Source organism: Callithrix jacchus, chromosome 1 (genome assembly GCF_049354715.1).
Source record: "Callithrix jacchus isolate 240 chromosome 1, calJac240_pri, whole genome shotgun sequence".
In the NCBI taxonomy this organism is placed as follows: domain Eukaryota; kingdom Metazoa; phylum Chordata; class Mammalia; order Primates; family Cebidae; genus Callithrix; species Callithrix jacchus.
In genome coordinates this window covers 210,741,064-210,756,207 of record NC_133502.1, presented here as the reverse complement: position 1 = coordinate 210,756,207, position 15,144 = coordinate 210,741,064, and the positions used below count along the sequence as shown (strand labels likewise).

General features: G+C 53.7%; 1 protein-coding gene and 1 pseudogene across 7 annotated transcripts in view; one reads left to right on the top strand and one right to left on the bottom strand.

Annotated features, from left to right (window-relative positions):
- Positions 1–3,616: 3,616 nt before the first annotated feature.
- LOC144578180 (testis-specific serine/threonine-protein kinase 1-like) lies at positions 3,617–5,037 on the bottom strand (annotated as a pseudogene). The gene has a single exon (XR_013523484.1). The product of XR_013523484.1 is annotated as a testis-specific serine/threonine-protein kinase 1-like (transcript).
- Positions 5,038–9,234: 4,197 nt separating this feature from the next.
- DGCR2 (DiGeorge syndrome critical region gene 2) overlaps positions 9,235–15,144 on the top strand; it is a 72,780-nt gene continuing 66,870 nt past the window's right edge. For all 6 annotated transcript variants that reach the window (XR_013523482.1, XR_008476842.2, XM_035269562.3 and 3 more), the window contains exon 1: positions 9,235–9,544. Coding sequence is in view for 4 of the 6 variants with exons in the window: in XM_035269562.3 (XP_035125453.1) it covers positions 9,466–9,544 (79 nt within the window). In the remaining 2 variants the exon portion in view is untranslated. The remainder of the gene's footprint in view (positions 9,545–15,144) is intronic.

Here is a 15,144-nt window from a genome sequence, read left to right as displayed (position 1 = left end):
CTCCACAGGGTTGACAAGAGGGGCAGGACATGCCAGGCAGATGTGACATCTTGGCCCTGGTATGGTTGGGTGGACCTACTCCATCTGGAGTACACAGGGAGCGCCCTGTGTTTGGAGGCCACTGGGGAGGATTGCAGAGGCAGGGCAGCCAAAGCCAGGATGCCAAGCTGAGAGGCTCAGATGAGCAGGACGGCCTCCCAGAGTCCCACCTGAAGCTCTTTATAGCATCGGGGGTGAATAGCTTTAGTTGGATGTTTTCCTTTCTTCTGGGGGTCTCTATGGCTGCAATGACCAGCATTTCACTCCTTTTTGTCTGGCTGGCTGTGAAAATTTGCAGACCAGGACCCAGGAACATGAGAACTCCCGCTTACCCCTCCTGACCCCGACCCCTTCCCTTGCTCTCCAAAATGCTCTATCTGGGGCTTCTCTCTGCATATCTGCTTTCTTGCCAGAGGCTACCAATGCCTTCTCCCTTTTTATTTATTTTTATTATTTTTTTTGTGTGTGTGCCTTCTACTTTACTCCCTGAGGGCCTCTCTGGTGCTTGGGGGACATGCCAGAAGAGGCAGGTGTCAACATTGCAGAGGCAGAGCTGCCAGGGCATGGAGGGGCCACTTCATCCAGGAAGCACATGCAGGGTGGAGACTCCTGGTGTGTTTGAGGGAGGGGGTTGGATTGGGTGTGGGGACCTCCAGCATTGCTCCCAGGGTTGCAGTCCTGTGAACCAGGTACCTGCACACTGAGAAATCCGCTTCCCTCTGAACCTGGCTTTCCTTTATAATAGTAGATACCTGTTTACCCATCCGTCCCCCCAAGCACTGAGGGGCTGCCCTGGGTGCTGAGGTACACTGATGAGCTAGACCACTCATGCCTTCCTGGAGCCCAGAGGCCAGGGAGGCTCAATCACACCAAGTGTATGTGTTCGATGGTGGCTGTGTCATGCCTCCGGATCATGGTGCTGTAAGGACTGGGAACTGGGGATTGGACTTTGGGAAACTGGGGAAGGCCGAGGTCTAAGGAACTAGCCAGGTGGAGGGGGATGAGGATGGCTATTACATGTGATTGTTTGAAGGGACGTGGCTTGGCAGGAGCCTGGACAGGCCATGGAGGCCCATTGAGGTCCTGGTCCTAGGACCTCTGAGAGTCCTTGAAGGGGTCTGAGCCAGGGCTGAGCCCAGTTGACTGAGAAATTCACAGGAGTCACCTGGCATGGCAAGACCACCTATGGAAGGGTCACCTGGGCCCACTGCCCTGGGCAGTGTGATCTCAGACAGGTGGCCCACCCTCTCTGAGCTGTTTCCAACTGTAGAGTGCAGAGTAGGTGCTCCTGCACCGCTCCCACCCAGGCTCACCCAGGCTGACCTATAGTGGGGTTCCCAGACTCTCTCGCTGGCCACTGCCCTGAGGACAAGCACAGGTCTGTGGGGATAATTGGGGAGGAGGTCCCATGAGCCATTCCTCAGGATATCCCACTGGGCCCCCATCCCCAACACTCTCGACTCCCTCTCCACCATGAGTTTCTTCATGGGAAAAACAGGATGGCCCCTCTAGGCCTGCTAGTAGAGTACACAGTGGCAGGCTGCTGAAACTCCCAGAAGGGTTTATGGAGGCCTCAGCCCCTCAGCCAAGCCTGGAGAGCTAACAGTCTGCAGGTGTGAGTTCCCCGTATGATGATTTCCCCATGTGTGTGATGGAGGTGCAGTGGTGAGGCCCGGTGCCCAGAGTCCAGGGGAGGATGCATCGGGCCACAGGAGGACCCCAGAGTCCAGGGGAGGATGCATCGGGCCACAGGAGGACCCCAGAGGCCAGGGGAGGATGCATCGGGCCACAGGAGGACCCCAGAGGCCAGGGGAGGATGCATCGGGCCACAGGAGGACCCCAGAGGCCAGGGGAGGATGCATTGGGCCACAGGAGGACCCCAGAGGCCAGGGTAGGTTTTCCCTGCTGGGCAGTGGGAGCCAGGCTGGGTGGAGGATGGCTCTGGACACTGTCAGAGTGGGTGGGAGGACTGGGGTGGGGGCCTGAAATTAAACCACATGGAGGGCTGGGCGTGGTGGCTCAAGCCTGTAATCCCAGCACTTTGGGAGGCCGAGGCAGGTGGATCACGAGGCCAAGAGATAGAGACCATCCTGGTCAACATGGTGAAACCCGTCTCTACTAAAAATACAAAAAATTAGCTGGGTGTGGTGGCACATGCCTGTAATCCCAGCTACTCAGGAGGCTGAGGCAGGAGAATTGCCTGAACCCCAGAGGCGGAGGTTGCGGAGAGCCAAGATCGCACCATTGCACTCCAGCCTGGGTAACAAGAGCGAAACTCCATCTCAAAACAAACAAAAAACCACATGGAAGGACGCTGTGGGAGCATGAGGAGGCAGGTGGACTTAGGGAGGAGTGCAAGAGGAGGGCTGGCCCAGGCTCTCACTGGATGCCACTTATCTCAGGGGACTGAGGTTGGGGTCTTCCCAAGGTAGAGAAGTGACCATAGGTAGACTATGGACAGTGATCATAGTTTCTGCTGGCAGTGGAGCTCCTCTGCTCTGACAGGCTTTGTGGCCAGCACCTACCTCAGGACCCGCCCTGGGGGAGTGGGAGTCACTTGACTGTCCTAGCCTTGGATTTGACTTTAGCCTCATCCACCAACAAGCCATGGGAGAGGTGATTTTGAAAGCGCTTGTCCTTTGTGCGTATGTCAAGCCTTAGGCCCACATAAGGTTGTCCAGAGTAGGGCAAAGAGAAAGGGGCCATGAGGAGGTGAGCCCTGCCCGAAACATGCACAGGCCATGTAGCATGCTGTAGCCATTGGTGCCAACTCTAGGCTCATGCCCCCTGTGGGGCTCTGACAGCCAGCATTCCCTGTCCTCAGGCCAGGCATGCATTGTGGTTGCCTGTCCTATCCTACTTGCCAGTGTCACCTTCTAACACTGGCAGGGGTATCATCCCTGGGGACAGGCTGGGACGAGGACAACAGAATATGATCAAGACCACACCAGATGGTGGGACATGCCCAGGCTGGAGTATGGCTGGGCCATCCAGCAGAGCCCCCAACTTCTGGGTTGGGGAATGACAATAGAGTGGGGTGACTCTGGCACTGCTGAAAGCTGGGTGCCGGCCAGGCACGGGGGTTCTTTGGTGGACAGGGCACAATGAACGAGTTGCCAGCAGGGTAGGGAGCTCAGGAGTGGCTGAGAGGCTGGCCACTTGCCCTCTGCAGTCTCCTTCAACCCCCCACTGGCAGTCTTGTGGGGCTGGAGAGGGCAAGTCTCCCCCTCAGTCCCAACTGTAGGCAGAGCCTGCGCTCTTCTGCAGGGATGTCTTGGCATGCTTCTTAGTTCTGTCCCCTCCCTGCCCTCTCCCCACCTCTGCACCGCACTCAGGGGCATCCCTCCTGAAGCAGCAGCTTCCTCACTCGCCTCTCAGCTCTGGCACCTGCCCTTCCAGGTCTCTCCCAGCCCCAGCGCCAGTCCCAGCCCCAGCCTCAGCTCGGGCCTGAGGTCATGGTCTAGACTGGGCATGCTGGGATGTGTTTTCCCAAGTGAATGAGGAATCATAGCATAATCTGAGTGGGAAACCAGCGGAGGGGAGCCCAGGACTAATCAGTTGAGACAAAGACATTCACTTTAGCATCTGTATTAATATAGGGATTTACTGCTTCTTTAGCCATTTTGGTTACAAAGTTCAAGGGGAAAGAGAAGATGGTGAAAACAGTGGCTCAGCTGGGACTGTCTTCCTTCTCTGGCTCAGGCCTTGACTTCTTCAGAGCTTGAGCCTAAGCCCTGTGTTCCATCTCACGTGCCACAGGCACACTAGGCTGCAAAAGGCTCACCAGGTACACATCTCTGGAGGCTGCTGGTGGGGGGTGCCCTTCTTCTTTCTCCATTTGATGGCTTGCTGGGGAAGCCCAGCATTGCTAACCCCTCTGGTTTTGTCTCAGCCTGTCCCTCAGCTGTGCCTCTTCCCCAGGCTCCAGCTTGGTCGCAGAACTCTTGACAGTGCCAGGTTCAGGCACCCACAAGGCTTGGTTCCCCGGGAACTCTTCCCCCTCCTTGTTGATGGCCACAGAGGCCAGTCCTTGTGCCTTGGGCTGCGCCCAGCATTGGCTGAGGATGTCATAGATGTGGAGCCGCTGGCTGACGTCGGGCTGCAGCATGCAATAGATGAGGTCCTTGCACTCACAGGTCAGGTTTTTGGAGAGCAGGAAGTCCACACAGTGCTCCTTCTGGATACGCAGCATGTACCTGATGTCAAAGTTGTCATAAGGCATGGTGCCACAGACCATGATGTACAGGATCACGCCCAGGATCCAGATGTTGCACACCTTGGGCTGGTAGGGGATGCCCTGCAGCACCTCGGGGGTCACACACCCCGCCGACACGCAGAAGGTCTTGCTTCATGTCTGTTGGCCACTCTCGTCCCACATGGAGAACCTGAAGTTGGACAGCTTGATGTTCAAGTCCTTGTCGAGGAAAAGGTTCTCACACTTGAGGTTCTGGTGCATGATGTCCAGCTCATGGCAGTACTTGATGGCTGAGGAGAGCTGCTGGAGCATCTTGCATGCCATGTCCTTGGGCAGGGCTCCCTGGCACTCAATGAACTCTAGGAGGTTGCCCTGGACTGCGAGCTCCATGACGATGTAGACCTTGCCATATGATGTCTCAAATACCTTGTAGGTCTTGAGTATGGAGCCGTGGTTTAGCATGGCCAGAATCTCCAATTCCCGGGGAAGGAATTTCTCCAAGATGTCTTTTGGGGGCTTTCTTGCAATTGATGACCTTGACCACCACATAGAAGTTCAGGCGCTCAGAGTAAACGAATTTAACTTTTGTGTACAAGCCCTCTCCCACAAGCATCCCCATGGTACAGCCTCATTGCTTGAGGACAGCAGCGTCATACATGGTGTCGGGAGTACCTAGTGTCTCCAAGGCTGCGCTCTACATCCCTGTGGGACCTGGGCCAGTGGTGTATTCACTTACACCCTGGATAGAGAGTCCTTTGGGCTGGCCAGGCCTGCTGTCTCTGCCTCCTTGTGGCCAAGACTCTGGGTTGGGACATTCAGCACTTTCTCCCAGGTGACTTCAGTGGGTGAAGTCACAAAGGTAGAGTGCCCTGGGAAAATGAGGCTCTGGCCTGAGGCACTTGGACTTGGAACTCTGGAAGGCCAGCCAGTGAGCTGGAGGAGACAGGAGAAGCAGAGAGTGGCCTTGCACCTGGCTGGGACCTGAGGTAGGAGGGGGCTGTGGGGGACACATGGGTCTGCCAATGCTTCCAACCCCAGAGCCAGGACTGCTTGTGTAGAGTTGAGGCCAATTCTTGCAAACCAGGGCATCTGAGGAAGGGTTTAATTAGGGGATAATTTGGGAGGTTGAGGTGGGCAGATCACCTGAGGTCAGGAGTTTGAAACAAGCCTGGCCAAAATGGTAAAACCCCATCTCCACTAAAAGTACAGAAATTAGCCAGGCGTGGTGATGGGCACCTGTAATCCCAGCTACTCAGGAGGCTGAGGCAGGAGAATTGCTTGAACCCCACCCAGGAGGGGGAGGTTGCAATGAGTCAAGATTGTGCCATTGTACTCGACCCTGAGCAACAACAACGAGACTCCATCTCAAAAAAGAAAAGAAAAGAAAAAGCAGCCTGGTGCTATAGCTCACGCCTGTAATCCCAGCACTTTGGGAGGCTGAGGTGAGCAGATCACAAGGTCAGAAGTTCAAGACCAACCTGTCCAACATGGTGATACCCACTCTCTACTAAAAATACGAAAATTAGCTAGGCATGGTGACGTGCACCTGTACTTCCGGCTACTTAGGAGGCTGAGGTAGGAGAACTCCTTGAACCCAGGAGGCAGAGAAGTAAGCCGAGATCGCACCCCTGCATTCTAGCCTGGGTGACAGAGTGAGACACCGTCTCAGAAAAAAAGAGGGGGGGCAATTAACAAAGGTGGGAGCAGAGTGCAGGGAACCCTGAAGGTAGCACAGGCACCCCAAGTTATTAGCAAACCCCTGGCCTGCATGGAAAAGGGTGGGAATGGTCCCTGGAACCCAGAAAGAGTCATATAGACAGGACCATCTTGAGAGAGGTAGCGCCCTTTGGTGGAGAGAGCCAACTTTACTGACCACACAGGGGTGGGAGGACGTCCCATCCCTAACCTGTTTTTCTTCCCTTCAGTCTTTGACACTGCCCCCACAGGCAGCCCTCAGGGTTGCAGAGCAGGCCCAAGAAGGGTGGTATGTCAAGAGGGTAGAGAGCCTCCTGGCACCAGAGTTTGAGAAGCCTGGATCCTGCCCTCTCCTTGTACTTCTCTTGCCTCACCTGAACCTTTGGTGGCTTCTTACAGCAGCTCTGTGGGAGGACAGCAGCAGGAGTTCTGCTCTTGGCTATGAGTTCCCTCCTGGGGACCTGCCTAGCCCATGGCCCTGGCTGGGCTCCAGGGCAGATCTGTGGTTGGGCACCGAAGGTGGCACTTAGATGCCACCCTGAGTGCCAGTGGCTGTTCTGAGGACAGGACAAGCAGCAGGGGCAGCACTGGTCAGTGCTCATTGTTTCTGCTTGCAGTGGAGCCCCTCTGCTGTGAGAGGCTCTGTGTCTAGTACCTCTTCCGGGCCATGCTCTGGGGAAGTAGGAGTCACACGACTATCCTAGCCTTGGATTTGACTTTGGCCTCATTCACTTAGAGTGAGCACCCCTTCCTCACAGGAGCCAAGTGGAACCCTGGGCCCCTCAGGAGTGAGTTGGTAGGGTGGGGTGGATGTTGCTCAGGCTGGGTTGGGTTCCCCACCTGCCATGGCCTTTCGCCCTTTTCTCTGCTCCTTCCCTTTCTTCCCCAATCCTGACCACCCCCTGCTAGGCTTTTTTGTGTTCTTGGTGCTCCTTCTTCCGGACAGCCTCCTCCTCCTTCCTGCTGGGGACACCCCAACTGCTGTCTCCTTGAAACCAAAAATAAAATTGTAAGCCCCCAGCCATCTGAATGCCCCCCTCCTCTCTGCCAAGGGCATTCCAAAATTAACCTGAAGAACTAGTTCAGGCCGTGATAGGAAGTGGGAGTCAGACAGGCCTCATTATCCCTCCTCCCTAGGGGTTCAGGCATAGCTAAGCAGTGGTAACATCGACACAGAGACCTGAAGACTGACAACAGACTATGGTAGTAAGATACCAGCATAACAGCAGGCCTGGAAAGAAACAAATATTTTACTGTAAAACAGATTTCTTTCACATATTTTGAAGTGGCTCTGCAAAGCTGTTTCTTTTGGAGAAAATCTACGTTCTGTAGAGAATCCCCTTCCCTTTCAAGGCTCCTGAGAGAATGAACTAAAGTATGACTTTTTATTTATTTTTCTTTCTTTTTTTTTAAATTTGAGACAGAGCCTTGCTCTGTTGCCCATGCTGGAGTGCAGTGGCGTGATCTTGGCTCACTGCAACTTCCAACTCCCGGGTTTAGGTGATTCTCCTGCCTCAGCCTCCTGAGTAGCTGGGATTACAGGCATGCACCACCATTCCCGGCTAATTTTTTAATTTAAATCTGTTATACTGTAAAATATTTGTTTCTTTCCAGGTCTGCTGTCATGCTGGTATCTTACCACCATAGTCTGTTGTCAGTCTTCAGGTCTCTGTGTCGATGTTACCACTGCTTAGCTATGCCTGAAACCCTAAGGGAGGAAGGATAATGAGGCCTGTCTGACTCCCACTTCCTATCATGGCCTGAGCTAGTTTTTCGGGTTAATTTTGGAATGCCCTTGGCAGAGAGGAGGGGTCCATTCAGATGGCTGGGTGGCTTAGAATTTTTAGTAGAGACCTGGTTTCACCATGTTGGCCAGGCTGATCTTGAACTCCTGACCTCCCAAAGTGCTGGGATTACAGGTGTAAGTCACTGCGCCCAGGAGTCTGGAACTTCTCTTTTTAAGTTCTGGGGTACATGTGCAGAACGTGCAGGTTTGTTACATAGACATATACATGCCGTGGTGGTCTGCTGCATCTATCCCCCCATCATCTACATTAGGTATTTCTCCTAATGCTGTCCCTCCCCTAACTCCCCACCCCCTGGACTGGCCCCAGTGTGTGATGTTCCCCTCCTTGTGTTCATGTGTTCTTTAATAGCCTGTTCTCTCTGAAGCCTGATACCTAGAAGCTTCATCTGCCTAACAAGCTTGGTCTCCATAACCACCTTAATCCAGAACCTGCACATTCCAGGTCTTTAGATAAATTATTTGAACCAACTGCCAATCAGAAAATCTTTGAATCCACATGACCTGGAAGCCCCCTCCAGCCCCCACTTTTAAGTTGTCCTGCCTTTTCCGACTGAATCAATGTATACCTTACATGTGCTGACTGATGTCTTGTGCCTCCCTGAAATGTATAAAACCAAGCTGTAGCCCTACCCCCTTGGGCACTTGTCTACTGGGCTGTGGCCCAGGCTATTGGCTACATATTGGCTCAGAAGAAATGTCTTCAACTATTTTACAGAGTAGGACTCTTTTCGCTGACACTGTGCTCCAAGGTTCACCCTGTTGGTGATGACAGGTGAGAGGCGGCACTTGGAGCACTTTTCACTGGGGGGGCTGAGCCTCCTCTCTGCCCAACTTTCCTTTCTGCATATGCGGCCTTCCCCTCGCCATTGTGTAGGCAGGTCCTCCAGGGAGGAGGCTTCCCTGCGGTCTCCAGGACCTGGCCTTCGAGGTTAGCTCTCTTTGCCTGACACCCCTTTAGGCCACTCCTGTTCCTTACAGGGTGACCCTCTTTCCCACCCTCAGAACCGGCAGGTCCTCCCTCCTCCACAGCGGTTCGTCCTTTCAAAGACCCTTTAGGGCGCACCTTTGGGCTGCTCACACCTGGGCTTGCAGGTGTGAAGACCCTTGGGAGTCCTAGACAGGTTCCCGCTGCGTCCTCCCGGCTCCCGACCCAGGGGGCCCCACACCCCATGCCCTGCACTTTTCACTGTCGGTCCTTGTGGTCCTGAGCCCGCCGTCCCCGCCCTGCGTCCAGGGCGGGACCCGACTCCCTTCGAAGGCCCAGCCGCTCCGGCCCCTGCCCCGGCCCTGCCTCTCCGCTTAGCCAATGGCGCGCCTCACTCCGTGTAGCCCCGCCCTCCCCTCCGCGCCCGTCCCTCGGTCCCCGCCCTCCGCCGTCGTGACCGTAGGCCTCGCCCCCTTTGGGCCCTGTGGCTCCGGATCCGCCCCCCGTCTTGACGCTCATTGGTCCTCGCCGGCGTCGGGGCGGGAGGCGGAGCGGCGCGGCGCGGAGCCGAGCAGGACGGCCGCCATCTTGCGCGGAGAAGGTGTCGGAACCTGAGGCTGCGGACGAGAGTGCCCGCTGGCCCGCGGCCCAGCCGAAGCTCTTTCCCGCCGCCTTTCTGCGCCTCCCCCCGGTTCAGCCCCGCCTGACCCTCCGCCTAGCACGGTCCCCTGACCCTCAGTCCGGCCGGGTCCGGCCTCCCAGCGGGGTCAAGCAGCCGCCCCGGGGACGATGAACGGAGGATAAATGGTGCCCAAGGCAGACAGCGGCGCCTTCCTCCTGCTCTTCCTGCTCGTGCTCACTGTCACCGAGCCGCTGCGGCCAGGTGCGCCGCGCGATGGGGGCGGTGTGGGGGCGGGGCGGCGAACGGGTCCGGGGGCGCTCCGGGACCTCCTTTTACCCGCGGCGCTCTCCTATAGGGGCCGTGCCTGGGGCAGGGGCGGGCGGGGCCTGGCTCACGGGCCGCCTGGCACCCGTTTCGGGCGTCTACTGGAGCTTACCTGGGCTCGCGGCGCCTCGGACTTTGTGCAGCGCTGCTGTCCAGGATGTTGCCTCTGGGCCCTTCCCAGAAGCTGCGGCAGCCAGGAGCTGCGTCTCGGGCGCGCTCTCCCGCCAGCCCAGCGTCTGAGTCGGGCCGGGGACAGCGGCTCTCGGGGGCACCTGGTTTCACAGACGTCCTCCCAGCAGTGGCCTAGTGCCAGCCTCTCAGTCCTGGAAACTCCTTGGCTGGACAGCGGTGGCTGTGGCTGACTGTCATTCAGTGAGGCGTTGCACGGAAGTCCTCAGCTCACACCCGGTCCAGAGGAGGCACCAGGAGTCCGCCTAGCGTCGTGTGGCCTGCGCGAGCGTCCTAGGAGCAGAGACCCCGTCACTGTGCCCGGCCCTTAGGGTGCTGAGTGTATGTGATGAAAAAGTCCATGCTTTGGAACTCCCCTCGGAGCTAGTGTGTTCTTAAGTCTGTGGTGGGGACTCAGAACCGTGGCAACCAGGAGACCGTTTTCTACCTATTTCAGTGTACCTCTCCTTCCCTTGAACTGCACCAAAAAATCAAACTTTTTAATGCAGGGCCAATGTATCCATCAGGCAGAGGAATCCTGATATCACTGGCCCAGGGTACTTTTAGTGGCCTGCAAATATTACTTTATTTGTTTTTTAAGTCAGCAGAAAAAAATGAACTTTTAGGCCAAAGAAAATGTATTCATATGTATATTTATATTAATACAGTCATCTTTATACTAATGCAGTGAAAAAGCATGATCTTCAGTATTTCTTAATGGAGGAAAGGTCCCGTGAGGGCAGAACTGCCGGGGCCATCTTCTGTGAGCATTATCAAGCCTAGGTGTGGGAGCCCGGGGTGTGTGGCCCTGTTCTGTGCCCTAGCCAGGCTCCCAGCCCAGATACACCGTACCTCTTGGCTCTGCACTTGTGTCATCTGTATGGAATGTCTGCCTCCTCCCTAGTGTCTACCTGGTGGCCAAGGCCCTGATCCACTCTCAACCTGGACAGATTCAGTGATGCTTCTCTGGGCTTCCTAAGTAGACCTGGTTGCTCACTGCTTTTGGCTGCTCTCTTGACAGCGGGATGACTGGTTGTGGGGTGGGCTTGGTAAGAACAGAAGCCAGGAAAAGGGGTACCTCTGGAGGAGGGTATCATATAGGCTCTTGGAGGTCAGAGCCAATGGGTTTGTGGGTTCTTGTGATTAACTTCTTTAGAAAACTTGTATGTACCTGTAGAGAGGTAGAAGGTCATTGTTTTCTGATTCCTGGATCCCAGTTGTGCAGATGAGGTCACAGGGCTCAGAGGTGAGACCCTATTATGCCTGGCTTCTTTGAGGTGACTCTGGTTCCAGACCCAGCATCTCCTACCTGGGTGATGGAGGTGACTGATGTCCCCAACTCCTTTTTCCTTGCCTATCTGTTCACATATTCTGCCAGTTGGCCAGCAGCAACTGAGAAAGTGTCCGTGAGTGCTTGCTACCTGCCCGTCACTAGGGAATCCAAGTGAAGAGAACAAGCACCTCTCTTTAGGAGTGCCTGATGTGGAAACAGAGGCCAGGTGTAAGTCACTTGTCAAGCTCCTGTGTGTTGAATACCCCTGAGTGTGGGGTCCCAGAGGTGGGTGGAGGTGGTCATCTGTTTGTACCCGTGAAGCAGGGAGGGCATCCCAGGAGACCACACACTGAGCTTTGAGTAGGGCATGGGTGGGTGGTAGAGGGTAGAGGGAGCAAAATTATTCTTTTCATTCCATGACTCTCCAGATGAGAACATTGCAGATACCCCTGGAGGCACCTTGAGTTGCCCTGCAGAACCTGGGGAACTGCAACTGGCTCCCTAGCTTTGGCTGGGGAGTGAGGGCAGGTCTCTGGGCCGGACGTGTTCCTTCTGTACCCACGTATGCCTCTCACATTCACCCTGTGTCCTTCCTGAGAGTGCCTCAGGAATCTGCCTGGCTGGTGATTGTGAGAGGCTGGGGCTACTCTTGTCTTAGTCTGCCTTCTTTCTGTGGGAGTCCCAGCCTTAAAAGCATACTTGGGTTTGAGGAAGGCACCAGTCAGAGCTCACTTCTCAGGAGGTTGTCTTCTGACTCTTGCCTGGTGGGGTCCCTGAAGATGAGGCCAAGCCACTTGGGCCTCCTATCTGGTTCAGGCAGGGTGGAAGGCCTTTCATGTAGTTACAGGGCAGTGAGTGCTTGCTGTATGTGACCTTTCATCAGTTTTGTTTTGTTTTTTTTTGAGATGGAGTCTTGCTCTATTGCCCAGGCTGGAGTGCAGTGGCATGTTCTCAGCCCACTGCATCCTTCACCTCCTTGGTTCAAGCAATTCTGCCTCAGCCTCCTGAGTAGCTGGGATTACAGGCACAAGCCACCACACCCAGCTAATTTTTCTAGTTTTAGTAGAGACAGGGTTTCACTGTGTTTGCCAGGATGGTCACAAACTCCTGACCTCAGGTGGTCCACCCATCTTGGCCTACCAAAGTGCTAGAATTACAGACCTGAAGCACTGTGCCCGGCCCAATTTTTTTTTTCTTTCTTTTTCCATCATGTGAGGATACCAATTTTTTTTTAATGCACATTTGAACTTGATTGAAGGTGTGTTATGTGCCAGACACTGTTCTAAGCACTAACGTGTATTAACTCTCAGGAGGTCCCTGCTAGACGCTATTATAGCCTCATTTAAACATGTGGAAGCTAAAATCCAGAGTGCTCATAAAGCTGAGTGGCTGAGATGAGATTTCACTATAAGAGTCTGGGCTTCCCCCAGTCATGCACCCCTGGCTGGGGCCCTGTGCACTCCAACTGTGTGTCTCCAGCCCAGCCATAGGAGTACCTCACTTTATGCTCTGAACAGTTTTCTTAACCCTAGGTGGAGCGACAGACTACCTCTGTGCCCTGATGGGTCCCGGGGTCCTCTAGGTGAGGGTACAGAATCTTTTTCCCTGTGGATACTCCAGTCTGAGGAACAGAACCACCTACCCCACAAATCCCTTCTGATCCCTTCTGTGGTTGACCATATGACCACTAATGTGTGTTATAATCACTGGATATGTGATGAGGAAGAGGGATTGGAGACTACTGCTGAGGTAATTGACAACGAGATGGTGGGGGGACTTGGGGACCACTGATTGTGATACTGTCTTATTGGCCCTTTCTCCATCTGTGTAGAGAAGGCAGCATCGATTGCTGATTCTAAAACTGTTTTTCTTTCTATCTTTAATTTTGACACAAAATCATAACATGAGCCACAGCTCTATCCAGGTTGAACCCACAATACATAGCTGAGAAAAAATTGCCTTCTGAGTGGTGGTGTACCCTGGTGCCTTCCTGCTGGTTGTTGGTCCTGTACAGGGCTTATGCTCATCCCGGCCCCTTGGTGAAGTACAGGACTAGAAGGTTGTCTTCCTTCTATTGCTGATACAGCTATCTGGGAGAGGCAAGTCTAAGGTCACACAGCTGATGTGCACCAGAATGTGGGTTCAGACCCAGGTGGAGCTGGCTGCTAGCTTAGGGTTCTTTCTCTTTTGCCTTCAGGAACCAGGAGGCATCTGTGCTGAGCTAATAAAATCTCAGGGAGCTGAGAAGTGAACACAGAACTTTGCCTCTGGAGTCCAGAGTTTTTGTTTGTTTTTTGAGACAGAGTTTCTCTGTCACTCAGGCTGGAGTGCAGTGGTGGGATCTCAGCTCACTGTAATCTCTGCCTCCTGGGTTCAAGTAATTCTCCTGCGTCAGCCTCCAGAGTAACTTTGATTACAGGTGCACACCACCACACCCAGCTAATTTTGTATTTTTAGTAGAGAAAGGGTTTCACCATGTTGGCCATGTAGGCTGGTCTTGAATTCCTGGGCTCAAGTGATCCACCTGCTTCGACCTCCCAAAGTTATAGGATTGCACGTGTGAGCCACCACACCCAGGCTAGAGTCCAGAGTTTTCTTTCATGTCAAGTAGCACAGGGGTTTGGTGAATAGGGAGAGAGTGCATATTTTCATCACAAGACAAAGTGACTGAAGCTCAGAAGGAGCTGGAGAGATGAGTTTGCACCTGGCCTTGGCAAAACCTCCTGAGTTGGGAGTTCTTTCCTCTGTAGCCTGGTACTGTGACACTTTGTTGAGTTTCTCCACTGGTAGATTTGGCTTTTGGGTTAACAGGTCCATCTTTTTTTTAGGTGGAAAGTGGTGTAATATACTTTCTACCTTCACTAGCTAATGAATTTAACTTTTTTTTTTTTTTTGACAAAAAGAAACTTTTTATTTGGAAATAATTTCAAACTCAGAAAAGTTGCAAGAATAAAACGAGTGCAAAGAGCACCTGCATATCCTTTAACTTGCTAAGGCTTCCCTACTGTTGGTATTTTATCTTATTTACCTTATCCCCCCAGCCTCTGTGTGTATGTGCATATCTGTGTACTCACACACAGTGCTTTCCTCTGAACCATTTGAGCGTAAGTTGCATGCACCATGGCCCTTTATCCTTGTAAATATTAGCCATTGCGGAGAGCAGAGGCTGCTTCCTCTTAGCCCCACCCCATTGTTCTCACTGATACCTGCTGTTTGCCAAGCCTGTGTCACATGGGAATGTCTTGAGGGTGCAGGAAGCCCTATTGTTAAAGCCCAGGTTGGCTCAGGTGGAGGCAAGCTGGCATCACTGCACGTCAGGGTTATTATTTCAGTTGGTGGTTCCTGTCTGAGGAATGAAGACTGCTGCCATGGAACGTTTGTGCTGTGTTAGGCTGTGCTTTCCCTGGTCTGCTTCCCAAGCTAGTTTGTGGGCACTTTTCCCACCCTTTCCTTCCCAGGCACTCCCCAGAGTACTGAGTGATTGTATCCTCTTAGCAGTGGTGGCCGGTGATTTGGTTGTGCAAGTGTCTTCTTAGCAGTGATGGCAGGTAATCTCGTTATGCACAGATCCTCTTAGCCGTAATGGCAAGTGATTTATCTGAGTGTGTCCTCTTAGCAGCGAGGGCAGATGATCTAGCTGTACATGTATCCTCTTAGCCATGGTGGGAGGTGATCTCGTTGTGTAAGTGTCTTCTTAGCAATGATGGGAGGTGATCTTATTTTGCATGTTTCTTCTTAGCAGTAGTGGCAGGTGATCTGGTCGTGGGCATGTCCTCTCAGCAGTGATGACAGGTGATCGGTTAGTGCATCCTCTCAACTGTGATGGCAGGGGATATAGTTGTTGACTCTCGCCTCCTGGACCTGAGCCTTTGACAGGCGGGGAGTTCCTCTGCCTCTCTTGGTTCTTGGCATATGGAGGGACCCGATTGGCGTTTAGTAGTGTCTGGACTCTAAGTAGAGTGCATCAGTGACAACATTAAGGACCCAGTAGAAAACTCAGGACGGATTAGATGTCTTTTCCTTGGTGTGCTGCTAGATTGTTCCCTTATCAGATGTGCTTTTATGTATGGGCGCTAAGGGTTTGGTGACCCTTTCT